This window comes from Capricornis sumatraensis, chromosome 3 (assembly GCF_032405125.1).
Source record: "Capricornis sumatraensis isolate serow.1 chromosome 3, serow.2, whole genome shotgun sequence".
In the NCBI taxonomy this organism is placed as follows: Eukaryota; Metazoa; Chordata; class Mammalia; order Artiodactyla; family Bovidae; genus Capricornis; species Capricornis sumatraensis.
The window spans coordinates 22673713-22701151 of record NC_091071.1 but is presented as its reverse complement, the minus strand read 5'-3'; the positions used below and the strand labels follow the sequence as shown (position 1 = coordinate 22701151).

Genomic DNA, 27439 nt, shown 5'->3' with positions numbered 1-27439 from the left:
TCCCACCCTATTGTTGTTGGCCTGAGACATCCCAGAGGCTATTGGTTGGATTGTATCTTGGTGTCAATGTGGTGGCCTACAGGAGAGCCCACACTAGTGAGTATGTCCTGGAACCTCTGCAGCCAGTGTCCTTGTTTCCGCAGTGAGTCACAGCTGTCCTCTGCCTCCCCAGGAGACCCTGTAAGATCAGCATGTTGGTCTGGAGCAGGTTCCTATGAAGTTACTACTTTTTCCTTGGGTCCTGGCTTACATACATAAGACCCTGTGTGTGCTGTCCAGGAGTAGAGTTTCTGCTTCTCACAGTCCTATGGAGTTTCCCCAATCATGCCCCACTGTTCTTCAAAGTCAGATGTTCTGGGGACTTCTGAAACCAGACCCTCAGTCTGGGGAGCCTGATATGGTATTCTGTCTCAATTTTGTGAGACAGTCTCTGTAATATATTTTCCAGTTTGTGGGTTGCCCATCTGGGTGGTATAGGATTTTATTGTGAATGCATGCTTCATATTGTCTTGTTGTGGCTTCTTTGTTTTTGAATGTAGAGTATCTTTTTTGGCAGGTTCTAGTCATTTTTGTTGATGATTGTTCAGCAGTTAAGTGTGATTTGGTTGTTTTCATGATAGGAGGCAAACTCGTGTCCTTTTACTCTGGCATCCTGTTTCCAGTCTCCTAAGTATATTATTCTTTGATGCTAGTGTAAGTGAGATTCATTTCCTTAACTTCCTCTTTGGATGGCTTGTTATTAGTCTGTAGGAACATATCTGATTTTGTATGTTTATTTTTGTTTTCTGCAGCATTCTTGGATTCATATGATTACTTTTATTAGTTTGATTGATCCAAAGGGTTTTTTGTGTGGAATCCTTTGGGTTTTCTCCGTATAAGATCATGCTATCTATGAATACAGACTGTTTCACTTCTTCCTTTATGATTTGGATATGTTCCATAATTATCCTGGCTAAAACGTCCATTATTGTGTTGAATAGAAGTGGCAATAATGGGTATCCTTGTCTTGCTCTAGATTTTAAGAGCAAGCACTTTCAGTTTTTCAGTGTTAAGTATGATGTCAGCTGTGGGCATTTCATATATGCCTTTATTATGTTAAAGTACCTTGTTTGTGTACATAATTTGTTGAGTGTTTCTATTATTGAAGAGTGTTGAATTTTGTTTCTCTTTCTGTGTTGAGATTATTGTATGATCTTTATCTTTTATTTTAGTAATTAGTATATTACATTTATTGATTTGCATATACTGAACCATCCTTGCCTTCCAAGGATAAATCCCCTTGATCATGATCAGTGGTGCTTTGATTGTGCTATTGCATTTGGTTTGCTCAAGTATTTTGAGGAGTTTTGCATCTTTATTTATCAGGAATATTTGCATGTAGTCTTCTCATAGTGTCCTTATGTGGCTTTGATATCAGCATAATCCGGGCCTCTTAAAATGAATTTGGACATGTTCCCCTACCCTTCTATTTTTTGAAAAGTTTGAGAAAGATTGGTGTTAGTAGAATTTACTTGTGAAGCCATATGGTCTTGGAAAGTAGCATAAGAATATCAGATCCTGTTTGCTTATGCCATCTTGAGAAATGGAACCACATCTTACTGTTTGTTCAACTACTTCTTTGTTTTCTGACCACATTAGAACATTAGTAGATATTAAGGAAATTATTGAACAGAAAAATAAAAGCAATTTAATTTTCTTTATTTCAAATACAAAATCATTTGTGCTATCAAACTTTGAGACTGATTAAGGAGAAAATTAAGAGAAAGAAGTAATACTGTTATATACTTGATGTTCACATTATTAGGTAACTTAACATTAAAAAAACTTTTTCTCCATTGCTGGAATTGAACATACACTTTTTGTAGAAGAATGAATTTGTTGACACTCAAGCAGTTTGCAGTGCTCCTCTGGAAAAATTTTACCTTAAAGGTATGTAAAGGTATCCTTGGAAAATATCCATAAATGCCCATGTGGTGCAGTTTGGATTTGGGGTGGGGGTGGAGGTGGGTTTATATATATGCACACACTTGAAAAATCAATTCCAGAGCTGAAAGTAGCTCTTCCAAATGTATGAAACTGCATTAATCAATAGTATAGTCTGACCTATAAGAAAACTGGTTAGGGGAGTTGGAGGGATGATATGAAACTTTGGCTGTTCCAGGGTGAAATTGGCAGAACTATCTATTTGCTTTGAATGTGTACTCTTAAATTAATTAACACAATCTTTTTGTTCCTCTTCTAGAGGAGGCAGTTCTTTAATTTAATATTGGAAGTCCTAACTGCATTGGCATTTCCAATGATGCTTTTGCTCTTACGTGCTGTTACTCATATAACTGTTACTGGACCTTACAGTTTTACTTCCCAACCCATCAGTACTCTGCCTTCATTCCTCCAAAATGATGAAACATGGGAACTGATTTATGTGCCTTCGAATATTGATGTGGTAAAAGAGATCACTGAGAATGTGAAGAGGAATCTAAACATCAGTATAAAAGGTTAGAAATTAAAGTTTTCTGTAAAGCTTATCATTAACCTTTTTGAGCTGAAACAGTATAGGGAAAAGAATAAGAATAAAGTTGGACGAATCACACTGCCCAATTTTAGCATTTCTCTCTGGCTGCTTTCAAGATATTTTCTGTCTTTATTTTTCAAAAGTTTGATTATGATGTGTCTGTGGATTTCTTTTGGCATTTTTCTTTGGGGTTCACTGAGCATTTTGAATCTGTAAGTTGCACAAAGTTAGGGGACTTTACAATAATTATTTTTAAAATTGTTTTTTAACATGGCCATCTTTCTCCTCCTCTAAGACTATGATGATACATTTTGTATTGTCCCACAGGTTGTTTAGGCTCTGTTCAACTTTTGTCTAATCTTTCTTTTCCTCTCTTGTTCAGATTAGAAAATTTCTATCTTGAATGACTCCTTCCTGTATTATAACTATACAGGTATTGAGCCATCAAATGAGTTGTGTTTTTTAAAGCACAAAGTGATCACCTCCTGATTTGTTTCTTTTAATTAAGTAACTTTTTTGAGATATAATACACATTCCATACTTTCACCCATTTGAAGTGTGTAATTCAGCGGCTTCAATATATTCACAGAGGTGTGCAACCACTGCCACAATTAATTTTAAAGCATTTTTATCACCAAAAATAAATTCCAATATCTTCAGTCATAGCCCCACAATTATCCATCCCTATCAAGATAAGAAAAACAGTAATCTCCTTTTATCTCTACAGATTTGCCTATTATAAACCTTTTATATAAATAAATGGTTTATGTATGAACCTTTAATATAAATTGTTTACATATAAACTTTTTATATCAACTTTATAAAATGAAATATGTGGTCTTTCATGACTCTCTTCTTATACTTAAAATGTTTTCAAGGTTTACCCATGTAGTTGCATGCATCAGTTCTTTATTCCTTTTCATTGTCAGATAATATTCCATTGTATGGATACACTGCATTTAATTGGGACAATATATCTTTCATCAGTTGAAGGACATTTGGGTTGTTTCTACCTTTTGGCTACTATAAATAATACTGCTACAAACATTCATCTATAGGTTTTAGATAGACATATGTTTTCATTTCTGTCGGTTATATACCAAAAGCAGAATAAATGTGTCATATGTTTACTCTATTTTTAAGTTTTCAAGGAAAGGCCAGATTGTTATCTAAAGTCGTTATACCATTTTACATTCTGATTAGCAGTGAATGAAGGTACCACATCCTCTCCAGCTCTTGTTATCGTCTGTCTTTTTGATTATAGTCATCTCAGTGGATGTAAAGTGATTTATTGTGATTTCAATTTGCATTTCCCTCACCACTAATGACTTATCTTTATATGTGCTTTATAATGATTATTTAAAATTGCAGTAAAATTTTATAAAATTTTTTATTGAAATATTTTGAACCCCAAATATCCATCAAGTTGTTATGATACCAGTATTTAAGAAACAGTGTTTTCAAATTTGCATATTTGGATAGAAGGTTTTTGTCCATGTAAACTAATATGTTTTCTCTCAGAAGGGATTATCATATGTTTTTATTTAAGTGAACAATTTTACTTCTCTATAGTTAAAGGCTTTTCTTCAGAAATTGAGTTTGAGAAGTACGTTAAGTATGACTATCGAGCTCATAAAGTGCTGGCTGCCATTGTTTTTGACTGTGACTTCAAAAATAGGCATGACCCATTGCCACTTCAGGTGAGAAAGTTGTATTTAGAGTTTTCTAAATAAATAGTTTTCTTGTAATTGGAATTTTAGTTTCTATGATTTTAATGAATTTTGTAATATCTACCCTATTTTATCAGTGAAGAAACTAATTTTCCCAAGATCAAACTACTTGTGTAAAATAAAGCAAGAATATGAGTCCAGATTTGAGTAGCTTTAAGTTATGTCTGTGTCTGTAGCTTTTGAAGTATGGTAATAAGGGAATAATTGTATCTTTCACGCACAGGACTTCTGATTCATGGGACACTTGGACTACTCATACATTGCTTCTAGTTTTGCAAAAGGTAGTGAAACACAAGCATGGATAGAGCTTTTTCTTTGAATGAGACATAGAATTTAACTTAACTCTATGGCTTACCCACATTGATCCAGATTAGATGATAGCATAACCCAAAAGAAGGAAAGAAAAAGATAGTGCTTTGAACTTGGTGCCTCCTTGTCAGATCTTATAAACATTGTCTTCTGGTGGTGATGAAAATAAAGGGCAATCTATACCAGTTCCACATGGAGCCAAATTCTATATTTAGAAAACAGATGCTTATTGGCAGAAGGCAAGATAAAACCACCAGTAGGACAATATATATTCTTTCTGTGTGTCCCATCCTTTCATGACTTTTCTTTTGTGCCAGCTTCTATTTACTAAGTCAAAATTATCCATGTACTGATACAGGTTTAGGTTCAACAATATACATTGGCTCAAAGTGTCTTCAGTTCTATTTTAAGTTTCAGTCTTATTGCTGAATAATAAGGCTTCCCTGGTGGCTCAGACAATGAAGCGTCTGCCTGCAGTGCAGGAGACCTGGGTTCAATCCCTTGGTTGGGAAGATCCCCTGGAGAAGGAAATGGCAACCCAGTCACTTGCCTGGAAAATCCCATGGACGGAGGAGCCTGGTAGGCTACAGTCCATGGGGTCGCAAAGAGTCGGACGTGACTGAGCAACTTTACTTTCACTTTCTTTTCACGTATAACACTGTTAAATTTAGGATATGCAATGTGTATATTGCATATGAATTGTGTGTGTCTATTGCAAAATGATTACCACAGCAAGGTTAGCTGATATATATTCCTCACTTCACAGAATTACCAGTTTTATGTGTGGTGAGATGAGTAAGTTCTGAGGATCTAATGTATTGCATTATTGCATGTATTGCATTCTGCTTGGTCTGTTTTGATGATTTTTCTAAAACCTTTTGATCTTTATTGATGATTTTATGTATAGCATAGACCATCTAATGTCTACCAACTTTCCCACATCTTAGGTGACTTTCTCTTTTTTACTTTTATTTATTATTACTATTTTGACTATGCTGAGTCTTCATTATGGCATGCGGGCTCTTCCTTGCATTGTGAAGGCTTCTCTAGTTGTGGTATGTAGCCTGCGGGCTTAGTTGCCCTGCAGTATATAGGATCTTAGTTCCCTGACCAGGAATCAAACTCACATCCCCTGCATTGGAAGGTGGATTCTTTACCACTGGACCACCAAGGAAGTCCCTTATGTGACTTTCTTGACAGATCTTTTGTTCATTTACAAGGATCCACAAGGATCAAAATAAATCTCAGATATGATCATGTCACTGTCCTGATGAAAAGACTTTGGTGACTTCCAATGTCCAGAGTCCTTTACACAAATATATGGCTATCGATATCCTAGTACTTGGCTATCTCTTATACTCCTTACCAAACTTTTAATGTTCCAGCAGTACTTAACTTCCAGAAATTACCTGGAAACACTGTATTGCTTTTTGTTTCTGAATCTTTGGTCACATTTTCTCTGCTGTACAAATGCTACTGTGAATTTCCATTCAGCTTCCACACCTATCCCTTTCTTTTCTGTCTTCATCACAACCAGCACATGTTTCTATTAGAATTCATATGGGAGCAGACACTACTGAATGCATTTCAACAAAAGGGTTTTTATATAAGGAAATATTTGCACATTAACATTGTAGATTTTAGTCACTCTTGACAAACACTTCAGAGGATCTAGCTTACCTGTTTAGATGAACCATACCCTTCTTGAGCCTTTAGTTATCAGGTCATAGTTGCTGCAAATGGTCTTAACTGTTTTCTATGGAAAAGTAAGCACCAAGAGGTGCCCCCATGTACCTCACTGTTTTCATTATATAACAGTAACCTTAATCATGATTAATTGCTTCCTCTAGTATCATAATTTATTTGCCAGTGTACCAGTGTGAGTAGCTCAGTAATGCTAGGTGATAATCATACAGCTATTTGGTGGAAGCTTTACTGTATCTCCTCTTAAAAGTCTGCTACCCCAGAAAACAAGGCCTCTACTGCAGCAGAACATGAGTTTGTAAGGATGGGATGTATAAATTCCACAAGTAGGTCTCTGGGAGTAATTAGAAGGGCCAGTTCTACTTCCAAGCCTTTGTTTCCCCCACCCTTATGTTTTACCGAGAACACAGAGCTAGATACTGATTATTGTTACATAGGCCACATCCTATAGAACAGTGTCCCAGATCAACAGAGTGTTATCCTTATCTGAAATTTAACAGGCATTTTCAGTTTCTTCTCTCAGGTCTGCTGCTTCTGAGTCATAATGGCATATGGTAAGAACTATAGATGAGTGGTTCAGGTGCCCATTAATGTATCTCCTTAAATATAAAATAGATCCCCTGCTGGAGGCATATTGTGTGCCTTTACCCCTATTGCAGACCCATTTCTTTTTCTGGACTCCCCTGAAAAAATTTTTACATCATAAATAGATCTGGAAGGGCTGGAAAAAGATATACCACACAAATAGAGACCAAAAGAAAGCAGGAGTGGCAATACTCATATCCGATAAAATAGACTTTAAAACAAAGGCTGTGAAAAGAGACAAAGAAGGCCACTACATAATGATCAAAGGATCAATCCAAGAAGAAGATATAACAATTATAAATATATATGCACCCAATATAGGAGCACCGCAATATGTAAGACAAATGCTAACAAGTATGAAAGGGGAAATCAACAATAACACAATAATAGTGGGAGACTTTAATACCCCACTCACACATATGGACAGATCAACTAAACAGAAAATTAACAAAGAAACGCAAACTTTAAATGATACATTAGATCAGTTAGGCCTAATTGATATCTATAGGACATTTCACCCCAAAACAATGAATTTCACCTTTTTTTCAAGTGCTCATGGAAGCTTCTCCAGGATAGATCACATCCTGGGCCATAAATCTAAACTTGATAAATTCAAAAAAGTCGAAATCATTCCAAGCATCTTTTCTGACCATAATGCATTAAGATTAGATCTCAATTACAGGAGAAAAACTACTAAAAATTCCAACATATGGAGGTTGAACAACACACTTCTGAATAACCAACAAATCACAGAAGAAATCAAAAAAGAAATCAAAATATGCATAGAAACTAATGAAAATGAAAACACAACAACCCAAAACCTGTGGGACACTATAAAAGCAGTGCTAAGAGGAAAGTTCATAGCAATACAGGCATACCTCAAGAAACAAGAAAAAAGTCAAATAAATAACCTAACTCTACAACTAAAGCAACTAGAAAAGGAAGAATTGGAGAACCTCAGAGTTAGTAGAAGGAAAGAAATCTTAAAAATTAGGGCAGAAATAAATGCTAAAGAAACAAAAGAGACAATAGCAAAAATCAACAAAGCCAAAAGCTGGTTCTTTGAAACGATAAATAAAATTGACAGACCACTAGCCAGACTCATCAAGAAGCAAAGAGAGAAAAATCAAATCAATAAAATTAGAAATGAAAATGGAGAGATCACAACAGACAACACAGAAATACAAAGGATCATAAGAGACTACTATCAGCAGTTGTATGCCAATAAAATGGACAACGTGGAAGAAATGGACAAATTCTTAGAAAAGTACAATTTTCCAAAACTGAACCAGGAAGAAATAGAAAATCTTAACACATCACAAGCACGGAAATTGAAACTGTAATCAGAAATCTTCCAGCAAACAAAAGCCCAGGTCCAGACGGCTTCACAGCTGAATTCTACCAAAAATTTAGAGAAGAGCTAACACCTATCCTACTCAAACTCTTCCAGAAAATTGCAGAGGAAGGTAAACTTCCAACCTCATTCTATGAGGCCACCATCACCCTAATACCAAAACCTGACAAAGATGTCACAAAAAAAGAAAACTACAGGCCAATATCACTGATGAACATAGATGCAAAAATCCTCAACAAAATTCTAGCAATCAGAATCCAACAACACATTAAAAAGATCATACACCATGACCAAGTGGGCTTTATCCCAGGGATGCAAGGATTCTTCAATATCCGCAAATCAATCAATGTAATTCACCACATTAACAAATTGAAAAACAAAAACCATATGATTATCTCAATAGATGCAGAGAAGGCCTCTGACAAAATTCAACATCCATTTATGATAAAAACTCTCCAGAAAGCAGGAATAGAAGGAACATACCTCAACATAATAAAAGCTATATATGACAAACCCACAGCAAACATTATCCTCAATGGTGAAAAATTGAAAGCATTTCCCCTAAAGTCAGGAACAAGACAAGGGTGTCCACTTTCACCGCTACTATTCAACATAGTTCTGGAAGTTTTGGCCACAGCAATCAGAGCAGAAAAAGAAATAAAAGGAATCCAAATTGGAAAAGAAGAAGTAAAACTCTCACTGTTTGCAGACGACATGATCCTCTACATGGAAAACCCTAAAGACTCCACCAGAAAATTACTAGAGCTCATCAATGAATATAGTAAAGTTGCAGGATATAAAATCAACACACAGAAATCCCTTGCATTCCTATACACTAATAATGAGAAAGTAGAAAAAGAAATTAAGGAAACAATTCCATTCACCATTGCAACGAAGAGAATAAAATACTTAGGAATATATCTACCCAAAGAAACTAAAGACCTATATATAGAAAACTATAAAACACTGATGAAAGAAATCAAAGAGGACACTAATAGATGGAGAAATATACCATGTTAATGGATTGGAAGAATCAATATAGTGAAAATGAGTATACTACCCAAAGCAATCTACAAATTCAATGCAATCCCTATCAAGCTACCAGCCATATTTTTCACAGAACTAGAACAAAAGATTTCAAGATTTGTATGGAAATACAAAAAACCTCGAATTGCCAAAGCAATCTTGAGAAAGAAGAATGGAACTGGAGGAATCAACTTGCCTGACTTCAGGCTCTACTACAAAGCCACAGTCATCAAGACAGTATGGTACTGGCACAAAGACAGACATATAGATCAATGGAACAAAATAGAAAGCCCAGAGATAAATCCACACACATATGGATACCTTAACTTTGACAAAGGAGGCAAGAATATTCAATGGAGTAAAGACAATCTCTTTAACAAGTGGTGCTGGGAAAACTGGTCAACCACTTGTAAAAGAATGAAACTAGATCACTTTCTAACACCACACACAAAAATAAACTCAAAATGGATTAAAGATCTAAATGTAAGACCAGAAACTATAGAACTCCTAGAGGAGAACATAGGCAAAACACTCTCTGACATAAATCACAGCAGGATCCTCTATGATCCACCTCCCAGAATTCTGGAAATAAAATCAAAAATAAACAAATGGGATCTAATTAAAAAGCTGCTGCTCAACAAAGGAAACTATAAGCAAGGTGAAAAAACAGCCTTCTGAATGGGAGAAAATAATAGCAAATGAAGCAACTGACAAACAACTAATCTCAAAAATATACAAGCAACTTATGCAGCTCAATTCCAGAAAAATAAATGACCCAATCAAAAAATGGGCCAAAGAACTAAATAGACATTTCTCCAAAGAAGACGTACAGATGGCTAACAAACACATGAAAAGATGCTCAACATCATTCATTATCAGAGAAATACAAATCAAAACCACAATGAGGTACCACTTCACACCAGTCAGAATGGCTGCGATCCAAAAATCTGCAAGCAATAAATGCTGGAGAGGGTGTGGAGAAAAGGGAACCCTCCTACACTGTTGGTGGGAATGCAAACTAGTACAGCCACTATGGAGAACAGTGTGGAGATTCCTTAAAAAATTGCAAATAGAACTACCTTATGACCCAGCAATCCCACTGCTGGGCATACACACCGAGGAAAGCAGAATTGAAAGAGACACATGTACCCCAATGTTCATCGCAGCACTGTTTATAATAGCCAGGACATGGAAACAACCTAGATGTCCATCAGCAGATGAATGGATAAGAAAGCTGTGGTACATATACACAATGGAGTATTACTCAGCCGTTAAAAATAATTCATTTGAATCAGTTCTGATGAGATGGATGAAACTGGAGCTGATTATACAGAGTGAAATAAGCCAGAAAGAAAAACACCAATACAGTATACTAACACATATATATGGAATTTAGAAAGATGGCAATGACGACCCTGTATGCAAGACAGGAAAAAAGACACAGATGTGTATAACGGACTTTTGGACTCAGAGGGAGAGGGAGAGGGTGGGATGATTTGGGAGAATGGCATTCTATCATGTATACTATCATGTAAGAATTGAATCACCAGTCCATGTCTGACGCAGGATACAGCTTGCTTGGGGTTGGTGCATGGGGATGACCCACTGAGATGTTATGGAGAGGGAGGGGAGGGGGGTTCATGTTTGGGAACACATGTAAGAATTAAAGATTTTAAAATTAAAAAAAAATTTAAAAATTAAAAAAAAAATGTTAAAGATCTAAAAAAAAAAAAAAAGAAAAAAAATAGATCTGACCAGTTCTCTCAAATATGGTATATGCCATCACCAAAATTTTGAAAAACAGGCTCATCAAAAAAAAGGCCCACCTCTTTTTGCAGTGTTTCTTTTGAGTGGTTAGGAGTACAGCATACAGCAAAACTACTCTTTGAGGATATATCCTGGCATACCTCAGAGACCATTGGACCCATAAAAAGCTCACCAGTTAGCAAGGTCCTGAGTCTTTATATAGGCTTTATCTCTCAACCTGTGGTAAGCAAATGTCTTACTAGGGCATTTAGAATGCTTGTCACTTCCTGTTTATCAGGTCTAAATGTAAATGCAAATTCACAAGACTTAAAACATATAGAATCATTTTGTAAAATAATAAAGTTGGAAGACATATATAAAACATATAAAACTACAGTAATCATTGAAGTGTAATACTGGCATATGATCAACAAATGTATCTATGACACAGAACAGAAAGCCCAGAAGTAAGCTTTCTTTAATATAGTCATTTGGGACTTCATTGTGGTTTAGTGGCTAGGACTCTGTGATCCCAATGCAAGGGCCTGGGTTCAATCCTTGGTCATGGAACTGGGTCGCACATGCCACAACTAAGAGATCACATGCTGCAACTGAAGATCCTGCATGCAGCAGCTAAAGATTCCTCATTTCACTAAAAGATCCTGCATGCCACAACTGAAGGATAACACATACCACGACAAAGATCGAAGATACCACATGCCACAACTACACCTGGTGCAGCCAAATTAATTAATTAATTAATTTTCAAAAATAGAAATATCAAGGCACCAAATAAATCTTATGGGGAAAGAAAGATGTTTTCAGTAAATAGTGCTGTAATCATTGGATGTATATATGGAAAAAATGAACCTTGAACTGACCTCATACTACGCACAAAAAAATAGCTCATGAATTTTAGATTTAAATGTCAAAGCTAAAACCAATGCTTTTAGAGTAAAGCAAAGACAAGTATCATCTTTACTTGGGAGTAGCAAACGTTTTTCAGATCACAGAAAGTGATAACCATTAAAGAAAAAATTAATAGATTAACTTTTATTCAACTTGTAGAAACTACTTATCACCAAAAGACACTGTTGACTTCTGGTCTGGACAAGATGGTGGGGACTCATTTCTCTCTGTCATTCCTCTTAGTGAGGATGGATGGAATGCAAAGGCAAAACAAAACTCTGAAAAGTGATAACGCTGCAAGTTGTTTTAAGACCTCATGCCTAGAGGAGCAGCACAAGGGCACACATCTTAATGTATCACATCCAACAGATGACAGCCAAGACCCAGCATTATCTGACCTCCAACCTAGCAATAGGAGGCAGCAAGTAGGCTCATGCCATTCCACATCAAATGGAAGCATTTCTAACATTAGACAGTTCTGACACATCTAGCAAGAGGAATGGATAGGGAGCCCTGATGACAATTAGTAGCCAGGAAAAATATTCTCCTTCTTTACCAAGCCCTTCCCCTGCTAATATATGCTGAAACCCATGAGCAAGAGATACTCAGCCACAAGTATTCCAGTCTAGAAGCCTCTTCATCACCTCCAGCCTAAGACATCCCTCAATGCAAGACTCTGGAGTGGGTGGGCCAGTGGAACCATCAAGAGGGTCCCAGCTACAAAAAAGTGGCAATGTCTATGGGCCAGAGACTCTCTTTTCCTGTTCAGATACATGAAGGAAGTCAAGGAACAGTGGTAGGGAAACTCCACTGCAAGAAGTCCCACATTCAGAAAGAACTGTCTGTCCCATACAAGCAGGTCCCTGCCACATGTGCCCAACCAGAAAGCCTCTTTCCTCTTGTGGGCTGAATATCCTGTCTTATATAGGGATCCCCCAGAGCAAGACAGGCAAAATTGGCATGAGGAACTAAGCCACAGAAGAGGTTTAGCCTGGGAAGGTCTTTATGCCTTGTGCCTCCTCTGCCCCCAGAAGGAAAATTTGTGTTCCTTTAAGCAGAAATAGCAGGAACCATTGTGAGCCCCAATGGAACCACATAAACTGTGAGACCAAAATTAATACTTAAAAAGCTCTGGAAATTAAATTGTCATTGAAATTAAGCCATTGCTGCATAAAACAGGCTGACTGCCTGATATAATAAAGTATTTAAATAGGATCCAGAGTCTCTAAAATAATAGACAAAATTAACAAAGTAAAATAGAAAATCATCTGTCAAACCAAGAACCAATTTACTGATATGAGAACTGAGATGAATTAGAGGTTAGAATGATCTGAGAAAGATTTTAAAGCAACCATCATAAAACATGTTTCAACAGCAATTAAAAACTGTTTTGAAACAAATGAAAATATAGGAAATAAAAGCAGAGAAATAAAAGTTATAAACATTAAATTCAGTAACAAATAACAACCTAGTAGGAAAAAGTTGGCTTAAACCTCAACATTCAGAAAACTAAGATCGTGGCATCCAGTCCCATCACTTCATGGCAAACAGATGGGGAAACAGTGGCAGACTTTATTTTGGGGGGCTCCAAAATCACTGCAGATGGTGACTGCAGCCATGAAATTAAAAGATGCTTACTCCTTGGAAGAAAAGTTATGACCAACCTAGACAGCATATTAAAAAGCGGAGACATTACTTTGCCAACAAAGGTCCATCTAGTCAAGGCTATGCTTTTTCCAGTAGTCATGTATGGATGTGAGAGTTGGACTGTAAAGAAAGCTGAGTGCTGAAGAATCGATGCTTTTGAACTGTGGTGTTGGAGAAGACTCTTGAGAGTCCCTTGGACTGCAAGGAGATCCAACCAGTCCATCCTAAAGGAAAACAGTTCTGAATATCCATTGGAAGGACTGATGATGAAGCTGTAACTCCAATACTTTGGCCACCTGATGTGAAGAGCTGACTCATTGGAAAAGACCCTGATACTGGGAAAGATTGAAGGTGGGAGGAGAAGAGGATGACAGGGGATGAGATGGTTGCATGGCATCACCAACTCAATGGACATGAATTTGAGTAAACTTCGGGAGTTGGTGATGGATAGGGAAGCCCGGTGTGCTGCAGTCTATGGAGTCGCTAAGAGTCGGACACGACAGAGACTGAACTGAACTGAACTTGGATGGGCTTATTAACAGAGAAGACAGAGGAGAGGATATAACACTGAGGAATTAATTTATCCAAGGAAGTGCAAAGAATGTGCACTGAAAACTACATTGCTGAAAGAAATTAAAGAAGGCCGAAATAAATGGAAAGACAGCCCACGTTCATGGGTGTGCACATGCGTGCTAAATTGCTTCAGTCATGTCCGATTCTTTGTGATGCTATGCACCATAACCCACTAGGCTTCTATGTCCATTGAGTTCTCTAGACAAGAATACTGGAGTGGGTTGCTGTGCCCTCCTCCAGGGGATCTTCCCAACCCAGGAATCAAACCTGCATCTCTTACGTCTCCTGCATTGTCTGGCAGATTCTTTATCACTAGCAACATCTAGGAAGCCCTAAGTTCGTGGGTAGGAAGACCTAATTTGTTAAATCATACCACCAATAGCTACCTAGATTCATCATAATCCTTATCAAAATTCCAGTGCCCTGTTTTATTGAGATATTTTTATTTACAATAGTAGTTTTAGGTATACAACATGGAGTTTCAAAATTTTTATAGATTATATACCATTTAAAGTTATAAAATTTGTTTATATTACCTGTGCTGTAAAATATGTCCTTGTAGCTCATTATTTTAAAACTAATAGTTTGTATTCCTTAATCCCTACCCCATATGCCCCTCCCTCTTTCCCTCTCTCCCACTGATAACTACTAGTTTGTTCTCTGTATCTGAGTCTGTGTCTGCTTTGTTATAGTCATTTGTTTTGTTTTTAGATCCCACAGTTAAGTGATAGCAAGCAGTATTTGTCTTTCTGTCTTTTCTCTAAGCAACATGTCCATCTATGATGTTGCAAATGGCAAATTTTCATTCTTTTGTGGTTAGTAGTATTCCCGTGTATATCTTCTTTATCTATTTAACTGTGGACAGCCTTGCTTCCATGTTGGCTATTGTAAATAATATAGCTGTGAACACTGGGGCACATGTATATTTTTAAAATGAGTATTTTGCTCTTTGAAAAATACTCAGGAATAGAGCTGCTGGATCATATGGTAGCTCTATTTTAATTTTTTAAGGAACCTCCATACTGTTTTCCACAATGGTGTTGGTGGTGTTCAGTCACTCATTCCTGTTCAGCTCTTTGCAGCTCCATAGACTCCAGCATGCCAGACTTCCCTGACCTTCACTATCTCCCAGAGTTTGTTCTAACTCATGTCCACTGAGTCAATGATGCCATCCAAACATCTCATTCCGTCACCCCCTTCTCCTCCTGCCCTCAGTCTTTCCCAGGAACAGGGTCTTTACCAATGAGTCAGCTCTTCACATCACATGACCAAAGTATTGGAGCTTCAGCTTCAGCATCAGTCCTTCCAGTGGATATTCAGGGTTGATTTCCTTTAGGATTGGCTGGTTTGATCTCCTTGCTGTCCAACGGACTTTTGAGAGTCTTCTCCAACACCACAGTTCAGAAGCATCAATTCTTCGGCACTCAGCTTTCTTTATGTTCCAGCTCTCACATCCATACATGACTACAGGAAATACCATAGCTTTCACTTGGCAGAACTTTGTTGGCAAAGTGATGTCTCTGCTTTTTAATATGGAGTATAGGTTTGTCACAGCTTTATATCCAAGGAGCAAGTGTCTTTTAATTTCATGGCTGCAGTTACCATCTGCAGTGATTTTGGAGCCCAAGAAAATAAAGTCTGTCATCATTTCCATTTTTTTTCCCTATTTGTCATGAATGATGGGACCAGATGCCATGATCTTAGTTTTTTAAATGTTGAGTTTTAAGCCAATTATTCAGCTTTTAAGTCTCAACTAATGCAGAAAATTATGTCCTGCCTCTTGAGAAACCTATATGCAGGTCAGGAAGCAATAGTTAGAACTGGACGTGGAACAACAAACTGGTTCCAAATAGGAAAAGGAATACGTCAAGGCTGTATATTGTCACTCAGCTTATTTAACTTCTATGCAGAGTACATCATGAGAAACTGGGCTGGAAGAACCACAAGCTGGAATCAAGATTGCCGGGAGAAATATCAATAACCTCAGATATGCAGATGACACCACCCTTATGGCAGAAAGTGAAGAGGAACTCAAAAGCCTCTTGATGAAAGTGAAAGAGGAGAGTGAAAAAGTTGGCTTCAAACTCAACATTCAGAAAACAAAGATCATGGCATCTGGTCCCATCACTTCCTGGGAAATAGATGGGGAAACAGTGGAAACAGTGTCAGAATTTATTCTGGGGGGCTCCAAAATCACTGCAGATAGTGACTGTAGCCATGAAATTAAAAGATGCTTACTCCTTGGAAGAAAAGTTATGACCAACCTAGACAGCATATTGCAAAGCAGAGACATTACTTTGCCGACTAAGGTCCATCTAGTCAAGGCTATGGTTTTTCCAGTGGTCAGGTATGGATGCAAGAGTTGGACTGTGAAGAAAGCTGAATGCCAAAGAATTGATGCTTTTGAACTGTGGTGTTGGAGAAGACTGTTGAGAGTCCCCTGGACTGCAAGGAGATCCAACCAGTCCATTCTGAAGGAGATCAACCCTGGGATTTCTTTGAAAGGAATGATGCTAAAGCTGAAGCTCCAGTACTTTGGTCACCTCATGCGAAGAGTTGACTCATTGGAAAAGACTCTGATGCTGGGAGGGATTGGGGGCAGGAGAAGGGGACGACCAAGGATGAGATGGCTGGATGGCATCCTGGACTCGATGGATGTGAGTCTGAGTGAACTCCGGGAGATGGTGATGGACAGGGAGGCCTGGCGTGCTGCGATTCATGGGGTTGCAAAGAGTGGGACACGACTGAGTGACTGAACGTAACTGAACTGAATTGTGGGTAAATTTTACCTCAAATAAAATCTATAGGCAAATATTGAAATCTAGTAAATGGTGAACTTTTGGTGAAAGAATGCTGAAGTCTAACTTTCTTTGCAGTACATCCAAAACTCTAGTATATTGATAGATAAAGTATATAGATATTGCTTATATACAAGTTTATATAGATATATATATTTAAGCTCACATGATGCCCTGTGATTTCTTTGGAGGGAATGATGCTGAAGCTGAAACTCCAGTATTTTGGCCACCTCATGTGAAGAGTTGACTCATTGGAAAAAACTCTGATGCTGGGAGGGATTGGGGGCAGGAGGAGAAGGGGACGACCGAGGGTGAGATGGCTGGATGGCATCAAAGACTCGATGGACGTGAGTCTGAATGAGCTCTGGGAGTTGGTGATGGACAGGGAGGCTTGGTGTGCTGCGATTCATGGGGTTGCAAAGAGTCGTACATGACTGAGCGACTGAAGTGAACTGAACTGAACTGGTGTATAATATAAATTATATATGCACACCTAATTTTGCCTTTTTTATGAAAACGGTAGCATACTTGTCAATAATTTTTTTCTTTTTGAACCATAAATCCATTCTTCTACTTTGCTTTTTAATGCTACAGCTACATTTCCACTTTTTCAGCCAGCTCTTGGACTCAGCTAATAAAAGGCATTAGGTGCAGACTAGAAGCAAGACTTGGAGAAAAAGAAGTAATTTTAACTTTTTTGTTGGCTTTCTGGCTGCTTGTAGTTGCTGTGAATGACACTCCAGCAATATCTCTTTATTTTTTTATCAGTAGCATTTTCTTTCTCGTGCTGCTGCTGCTGCTGCTACATCGCTTCAGTAGTGTCCAACTCTGTGTGACCCCAGAGATGGCAGCCCACCAGGCTCCGCCATTCCTGGGATTCTCCAGGCAAGAACACTGGAGTGGGTTGCCATTTCATAGTGGCAGACAAATGCAGTTTGAAGATTGCTTGACAGTTTTCAACATCACACCCTCTCAAAGATTTCCAGCACTAGGCAACTGGAGCTCCTTTTCAGAGTCAAGGTCCCCGTCAAAAGTCCCCTTTCAAGCTCTGTAACCTAATACTAGCTGACTTATGCCCCTGTTCAGAGGCTTGATTTTTCATCCCCACATGACCTCTCATTTAAGTTTACAAATTTTACTAATGGCAAACCCTTGTTTTTGTTTCCTTAGTCCTAGGGCCAATGATTGCTTCCTGCTGTCTCTATCTGATACCTTAGAGCTCTCCTATCCATTAGGTTATCTAGTATGGATAGTATAACCTATCCATTAGGTTATCTAGTTTCTATTTTCTGACTATACCTCGAGCAGATACAGAACTCTGTATTGTGTAATTTATGCAGTCTTTTATGTATGAGCAGTTAGGTTGATTCCAATATGCTGTATTTCCACGACAAATAATGTTATGACAAACAACCGTGTGCATGTGATTTTTTCCCATACTGTTTGAGGTTTATATTCCAAGTCTGTTATTGAAAGTATGATTGCTGAATTAAATAATGCATGCATATATAGTTTTGTGGAACATTGTCAGATTCTTCATTATTATTGTGCCATTTTGCATACTACAAGCAATGTACTAAAGTGCCTGTTGACTGCCTTGCAAACACAGTATGTTAACACAGTATGTTTTGACTTTTCCAGTGTGACAGGTAAGAAAGATGTCAATGTAGTTTTAATTTGTATTTATTCCATTCTATGACATTGAGAAAGTTTTTATATATTTGTGGGCCACGTGTGTATCTTCTTTTTGTGAACTGTCTGCATTGGGAGAGGACTTAAAATATAAATATGATTGGATTATATTTGTTGTGCTTGGAGTCACTGTCACTTGCAGGCATTCAGAATCGCTTTCATATCAGATGAGTCTCAATTTCAAATCACATGGTTTCCCATGTGGATTTAACTTTGCTTTATTTTCTAATATTTGCTTTTCAGTTTAGTTTGGTTTTAAACATAGTTTGTTTTCTGCTGCTACTTCTAGGTAAAATATCATCTGCGTTTTGCTGCTATACAGAGGACTATCATATGGCCAGGCGAGGCAGGCTGGAAAACAACCTTACTTTTTCCTAATCACCCCTCTGTAGGACCCAGGAATCCAGGTCATCATGATGGAGGAGGTCCTGGTGAGCAGATCCTTATGCATATGCATACTTAATTTTTATTACACTTGCATAATAATATATATGTTATTTATATTGTGTATATATGTGTGTGTGTATACGTGTATGTATACATGTGTATTTATACAGATATATGAAATAAATCACTTTATTCTTAACTTGTAATTTTTAAATTAAGTGTATAGTATATAAAAACTACTAAATCTTATACATTTGGTAAACTAACATATATATATATAGAGAGAGAGAATATATAATATATATATATATTATGCTTTGTTGTTATTTAATCGCTAATTCATGTCAGAATCTTTTGTGACCCTGTGGACAGTAGCCCGCAAGGCTCCTCTGTCCATGGGATTTTCCAGGCAAGAATACTGGAGTAGATTGCCATTTCCTTCTCCAGAGGAACTTCCCAACCCAGGAATTGAACCCATGTCTCCTTTGGCAGGTGGATTCTTTATCACTGAGCCACCAGGGAAACTCTTTCAATTCTTATACCAATACGTTTATCTTTATTTAGTTGTGGTTTAGTGTTCTGCTTTTCAAATACATATATTTTTATTTGTTGGTATTGTTTGAATATTCATGTCTATGTATAACTCTATTGATTTGATCTAAAACTTTAAAACTTGTGATGATAATTTTTAATTCAAATTTTCATATTGCATATTTTCTTGAAAAGCCCTTAATGTGTAATATTAGTTTACCAACTATACTTGAGATTTTTATGCAAAGTGAAAGTGAAAGTCGCTCAATTGTGTCTGACTCTTTGTGACCCCATGGACTATACAGCTGTGGAATTCTCCAGGCCAGAATTCTGAAGTGGTAGCTGTTCCTTTCTCCAGGGGATCTTCCCAACCCAGGAATCAAACCCAGGTCTTCCACACTGCAGGCAGATTCTATACCAGCTGAACTACCAGGGAAGCCCAAGAATACTGGAGAGGGTAGCCAGTGCCTTCTCCAGCAGATACTCCCGACCCAGGAATCGAACCAGGGTCTCCTGCATTGCAGGCAGATTCTTTACCAGCTGAGCTACCAGGGAAGGCCTTGAGCTTTTAATATTTAGGAGATATTCAGTAGAAGGAAAAAACCTATGCACATTTTAGCATTAGCAACAAAAATTGGAAACATCCTAACCAGTAACAGAATAGATGAACGTATTAGACAGTCATTAAAAATAATCTTTATGTAGTCTGTTGAGAAAGAATTTAAGCTGAGTCTACAAGTAACTATATGAATTAGCTAGATGGAGATAAATGAGTACTATTTCACATAGTTCACGTAAGATCATGAACACATCAAGATAAGATGCCACATTCAGGGGACTACATGGCATTTTGTTTGTTTTCTTTTTTATAGCTAGAATAGAGACTTACAGGAGGCTATTCAAGGTGAAGCTAAGAGGCAAACAGATTATTAAATACCTAATGTGTTAAGTGAAGGAATATGAAATCTCTTCCTGGAAGTTATGAGAGACAAAATCATAGCAATATTTAGTATGAATAAGAGAAATGATATGGTAGTGGATGCATCTCTTCAAGTAATGACACTTTCCAAGTAATGACACTCATGTTCATCTTTGGCATTTGTTTAGATCTGAACTCAAACTTTTGTTTCTATTGATGAATAAAGAATACTGTGACCTATATTTCACAATTTATATAATTGGTTGCAGTGTTTCAGAGAATGGCCCTTTCTTTGCGTTGGACATCTGAATTTTGTTTTATTTCACTTCTTGATTTTGAGTGTTATATTACTTAACACCAGGCAGTATGCCCTTGGGTTTCCTTAATACCATACTATTAGTGGGAAGATGTTATGAAAAGAAGGGTGGATGAAGCATGTTTCAGTTCAGTTCAGTTTAGTTTAGTCTCTCAGTCGTGTCCGACTCTTTGCAATCCCATGAATCACAGCACACTAGGCCTCCCTGTCCTTCACTCAAACTCACGTACATCAAGTCAGTGATGCCATCCAGCCATCTCATCCTCTGTCATCCCCTTCTCCTCCTGCCTCCGATCCCTCCTAGCATTCAGAGTCTTTTCCAATGAGTCAACTCTTTGCATGAGGTGGCCAAAGTACTGGAGCTTCAGCTTTAGCATCATTCCCTCCAAAGAACACCCAGGACTGATCTCCTTCAGAATGGACTGGTTGGATCTCCTTGCAGTCCAAGGGACTCTCAAGAGTCTTCTCCAACACCACAGTTCAAAAGCATCAATTCTTCATCACTCAGCTTTAAATTAAGGAAGAGTAAAGAAAAGAAGACAAAGATACAGAGATTAAGAAGGATTGACAAGTAGGTGAGTAGAATATTAAGACAGCTACCGCTTCATGCTAATTCACTTCAGTTATATCTGACTCTTTGAGACCATATGGACTGCAAACTATCAGGCTCCTCTGTCCATGGGATTCTCCAGGCAAGAATACTGGAGTCGGTTGCCATGCCCTCCTTGGGGGCACCTTCCTTGGATAGGTACTAAATATATCAAAGAAGGATATTTGATATTTCAATTTTATAACTGCAAAAGAATCTCTTGAAGCCTAAAAACAGCAATTCCTTAATAGAGTTTTTATTTTTTAAAAAAAACTATAGAACATTGATGAAGGAAATTAAAGATGACTCAAAGAAAGGGAAAGATGGTCCATGCTGATAAATTAGTGAATTAATACTGCTAAGATGGTCATACTGAAAGCAGTCTACAGATTTAATACAATCTCTTTCAAAATACCCATGACATTTTTCACAGAACTAGAGCAAACAATCCTAAAGTTTATATGGAACCAGAAGACTCCAAATTGCTGAAGCAAGCTTGATTAAAAAAAAAAAAACAAAGCTGAAGCTATCATATTCCTTGACTTCAGACTACACGACAAATATACAGTAATCAAAACAGAATGGTGCAGCACAAAAACAGATACATAGGCCAGTGGAACAGAGTAGAGATCCCAGAAATAAATCCACAGACCTATAGTCAGTTTATATAGGTAAGAATATACAATGAAGAAAAAAAAAACAGTCTTTTCAATAAGTTATGCTGAAAAAAAATGGGCAGCTACATGTAAAACAATGAGATTAGAACATTCACTCATAATGCCATGTACTAAAATAAACTTTAAAAAGATTAAAGACTAAATATAAAACTTGATACTGTGGAACTCCTAGAAGAGAACATAGGCAGGACATTCTTTGATGGAAATTGTAGCAAAGTCTTTTCTATCTGTCTCCTAAGGCAAAAGTAAAACTTAAGAATTAAGCTTAAAAGCTTTTGCACAACAAACATCAACAAAATTCCACTTCTCATATGGAATGAGAAAAAATATTTGCTAATGGTATGGCAGACAAGGGGTTAATATCCAAAATACACAAACAGCTTATACAACTCAATATCAAAAAAGCTAACAACCCAATCAAAAAATGGGCAGAAGACCTGAATACACATTTTTTCCCAAAGAACACGTATGGATGGCCAACAGACACATGGAGAGGTGCTCAGTATCACTAATTATTAGAAAAATGTAAATCAGATGAGATAACACTTCATTTATATCAGAATGGCTGTCATCAAAAGTCTACAAATGACAAATGTTGACCAGAATATGGAGAAAAGAGGATCTCTTGTACACTAGGTATGGAAATAGAAAACAGTATGGACACTTAAAAAACTACAATTAGAACTACTATATGATCCAGTAGTTCCACTCCTCAATATACATCTCAAAGAAAATGAAAACCCTGACTAGAAAAGATACATGCACCCAATGTCCATAGCAGCAATATTTACAATAGCCAAGATATGGAAGCAACCCAAGTGAAAAGCCAAGATATGGAAGCTATTGTAAATATTGCTGCTATTATTCTTGCCTGGAGAATTCCATGGACAGAGGATCCTGGTGGGCTACAGTCCATGGGGTCACAAAGATTCAGATACAATATATACATATATATTGTGCTGTGCTTAGCCACTCAGTTGTGTCCGACTCTTTACGACACTATAGACTGTAGCCTGCCAGGCTTCTCTATCCTTGGGTGTTCTCCAGGGAAAATACTGGATTAGGTTGCCATACCCTCCTCCAGGAGATCTTCCCAGCCCAGGGATCAAACCCAGGTATCTCGCAATACAGGTGGATTCTTTACCATCTAAGCCCTCAGGAAAGCCCCAGAATATTGGAGTGGGTAGCCTATCCCTTCTCCAGGGGATCTTCCTGACCCAAATATTGAACTGGGTTTTCCTGCATTTCAGTTGGATTCTTTACCAGTTGAGCTTCTAGGGAAGCCCATATACATATATAATGGGATAAAAAAGATATATAATGAAATATTACTCAGTCATAAAAAAGAGCAGAATTCTGCCATTTGCTGCAATGTGAATAAACCTAAAAAATATTATGCTTAGTGAAATATAAGGCAGAAAAAGACAAATGCTTTGCAATATCACTTATGTGTGGAATCTAAAAAATAAAATTTACACACATGACAAAATAAAACAACCAACTGATATAGAAAAGAAAACTAGTAGTTAGTTACCAGAGGGGAGAGGAAATTAGGGTATGGGATTAAGAGATACAAGCTACAATGTACAAAATATATAAGTAACAAGGATATATTAATTGTACAACATAAGGAATTATAGCTATCACTTTTTTATAGCCATCATTTTTGATATCTTTTTTTAATTGAGGTGTATTTGATTTATAATGTTGTGCTAGTTTCTGGTATATAGCAAAGTGAACTCAACATATTTCACATATATATACATTCTTTTTTTTTTAAATACTATTTCCCATTATGACTTTTCCCAGGAAATTGGATATAGTTCCTTAAGCTATGGGTTCCCCTGGTGGCTCCGACAGTAAAGAGTCTGCCTGCAGTGCAGGAAACCCAGATTCAATCCCTAGGTTGGGAAGATCCCCTGGAAAAGGAAATGGCAACCTACTCCAGTACTATTGTCTGGAATATCCCATGTACGGAGGAGCCTGGAAGACTGCAGTCCACGGGATCGCAAAGAGTCGGACACAACAGTGACTTCACTTTTTTCTTTCCTTGGGCTATACAGTTGGACCTTATTGTTTATCCTTTCTTAATGTAATAATTTGCACCTAATAACCCCAAATTCCCAGTTCATCACTCTCCCTCTCCTCCACCCCCTTGGCAACCACAAATCTGGTTTCTATGTTTGTGAATCTGTCTCTATTTTGTAGATAGGTTCATTTGTGCCATATTTTATATTCCACACAGAAGTGATATATGGTATTTATCTTCCTCTTTCTGACTTACCTCACTTAGTATGATAATCTCTAGTTGCATCTGTGGTGCTCCAAATGGCATTGTTTATGGCGGTGTAGCATTCTACTGTATACATGCATGATATCTTGTATATACCTTCATCTGTTGATGAACATTTTGGTTGTTTCCACATTTTGGCTACTGTGAACACTGCTGCTATGAATATAGGGGTTCGTGTATCATTTTGAATTACAGTTTTGTCCAGGTATATGCCCAGGAGTACTGTTTTTTAGTTTTCTGGGGAACCTCCATACTGCTTTCCATAGTGGCTATTTTGTAATAACTTTTAATGGAATATAACCTATAAAAATACCAAATCACCATGTTGTACACTTAAAACTAATATAATATTGTAAATCAAATATATGTCAATTCAAAAAGGAAATTTAAAAACAACAATCCCTCCACATGACAGAGTTTCAAATAACACAAAATTTATTTATTTATGTATTTAAATATTTATTTTAAAACATAACTATTCAGAAGCTCTTTGTATATTCTAGATACATTTATTGCTGGTACCAAATGTTAAAAGTGCATTTTTCCAATTTGTGATTCTATTGTCCTTTATTTAAGGAAATATTTAATTTGATATATAGTTCATCAGTTTTGTCATGTGGCTCTTCTTCTGAGATCATTTGAGGAGCCTGCCCCTTCTTCTAAGTTCAAAAATATTGTCCTAATATTTCTTATTTTTCCTTCTACGATTTGAATGTAATCCATGCAGAATTCACATTTGTATGTGGTTTTGGCTAAGTGTTAAACATTATTTTTCTCCATGTGGAGTAAAGCAATTTCACCAAAACTACTTAAAGTAATCTGTCCTGAAATTCTCTCTTTATTCCCTTTTAGTCTGTGTATTCTTATATATCAATTACATTACCTTATCAGTACAATATCATATTACTATTAAAATGTTTACTATTTCTTAATACCAACTGAGATAGACTTCAAGGAAACCCAGATTATGAAATAGAGAAGACATGACTTTTAAGTGGCTATATAACTATTGTCACTGAAATAAAAGAAAATAAACATACAGTGATAGGAAAAATAAATTTTGGAAGAGAAATATAAACAATAAAAGAGGAGTAAAACACAAAGTAGTACAGCCACTATGGAGAACAGTGTGGAGATTCCTTTAAAAATTGCAAATAGAACTACCTTATGACCCAGCAATCCCACTGCTGGGCATACACACCAAGGAAACCAGAATTGAAAGAGACACATATACCCCAATGTTCATCGCAGCACTGTTTATAATAGCCAGGACATGGAAACAACCTAGATGTCCATCAGCAGAGGAATGGATAAGAAAGCTGTGGTACATATACACAATGGAGTATTACTCAGCCATTAAAAAGAATTCATTTGAATCAGTTCTGATGAGATGGATGAAACTGGAGCCAATTATACAGAGTGAAGTAAGCCAGAAAGAAAAACACCAATACAGTATACTAACACATATATATGGAATTTAGAAAGATGACAATGACGACCCTGTATGCAAGACAGGAAAAAAGACACAGCGGTGTATAACGGACTTTTGGACTCAGAGGGAGAGGGAGAGGGTGGGATGATTTGGGAGAATGGCATTCTATCATGTATACTATCATGTAAGAATCGAATCGCCAGTCTATGTCTGACGCAGGATACAGCATGCTTGGGGCTGGTGCATGGGGATGACCCACAGAGATGTTATGGGGAGGGAGGTGGGAGGGGGGTTCATGTTTGGGAACACATGTAAGAATTAAAGATTTTAAAATTAAAAAAAATAATAAAAAAATAAAGGCAAAAATAAAATAAAATAAAAATAAAATTGGAAAATACAAGAGAAATTTAATATTCAAATGAAGATGACAGAAGAAAAAGCGAACTAGAAACAATAAAATATAACCGTTCTGAAAAAAAAATTTTTTTTAAGTGGTGGTTCACTGAGATGTGGGAAAATACTAAATGTTTTACATCTGTATAATTAAAGTCCTTCAGAAATAAGAAAAAAATATGTGTAGCAAAATGGTGGGAAACAGGTCAGTACTCCCCCCAGTTGCTGCCTTTAGCCCCTTCTTGGCTGGGCAAGAAACAGACACCTGTGGGTGAACCAAAGACAGAGGTGCAGCCAAAACCGAAGCAGAGCCCTAGAGGCTGTTTGACTGAGGAAGACCTGAAATCTTTCCTTCAAGCTGCACAAACCATAAATTAATCCCACACAGGGAGCTCGGTAAACTTGGTGCCTAGAGTACATTTTAATGGAAAATTGCTCCTGCAACTGAGCCAGGTCTACCTTTAGCAGCTGTGGACTTGTGGCCATGTATACAGGGTAGGGAGTGTGATGGGCCATGTCAAAGTTTGAGCTGACTCCACACTACCCATAGTGGGTCCAGTGACCTAACCAGAGGTCTTGGAGGATCTCCTGGGGAAGTGGGAGTTGGCTGTAGTTCACCATGGGGACAAGGACACTGATAACAGAGGCCCCAGGGAATTTTGTTGTTGTTGTTCCTGTTTTATTTTTTTCAATTTTGTATTTTTAAATTTTCATTTATTCTATTTTTATTTTCTTTGGGGAATATCTTTTTGGCTTTATGCTGGGTTTTTTTTTTTTTTTCTGTTTTGTTGTTGTTTGTTTTGTTTTGGTTTTGGTTTGGTTTGTTGTTTTCTTTTTTTTTTTTTTCTTTGTTTTGTTTTATTTTTGCTATTTGTTTTGATTTTTGTTAGTCTGTTTTGTTTATTCTGTTTTTGGACAGGCCACATGGCTTGCCAGGATCTTGGATCCTTGGCTGAGGGTTGAACCCAGACTCCCCACAGTGGGAGTGGTGAGTCCTTGCTGCTGGACCACCAGGGAATTCCCAACCCCAGGGAGTGTTCCTGAAGGAAGAAAAAAAGAAGCAGATGGGACTCACACCCCTGGGTGGAAGCTGAAGGAGAGAAGTTATATCCAGGGAAGCCCCCTCACTGTTCCTCAAGATCAGATGAAATAGGAGAGCTTTGAGGGCTATCAGAGAGGAGTGCAGCAGCTGGTCTGTGGCAAGCAGGACAGAGCAAGATTTACAGGATGGTCCATGCCTCAATCTTAGATGGTGTCTGCCAGTGCTGGCAGGGACTGGATGCTAAAGCATGGGCTTTGGAGAGTGCAACTAAGGAG

At 37.3% G+C, this 27439-nt stretch overlaps 1 protein-coding gene across 1 annotated transcript in view; it reads left to right on the top strand.

Annotated features, from left to right (window-relative positions):
- Nucleotides 1-1869: 1869 nt before the first annotated feature.
- Nucleotides 1870-27439, top strand: part of LOC138076171 (phospholipid-transporting ATPase ABCA3-like) — a 253186-nt gene continuing 227616 nt past the window's right edge. The window contains exons 1-4 of the mRNA XM_068968392.1: nt 1870-1929; nt 2243-2495; nt 4085-4212; nt 18875-19016. Of these exons, the coding sequence (XP_068824493.1) occupies nt 1870-1929; nt 2243-2495; nt 4085-4212; nt 18875-19016 (583 nt within the window). The remainder of the gene's footprint in view (nt 1930-2242; nt 2496-4084; nt 4213-18874; nt 19017-27439) is intronic.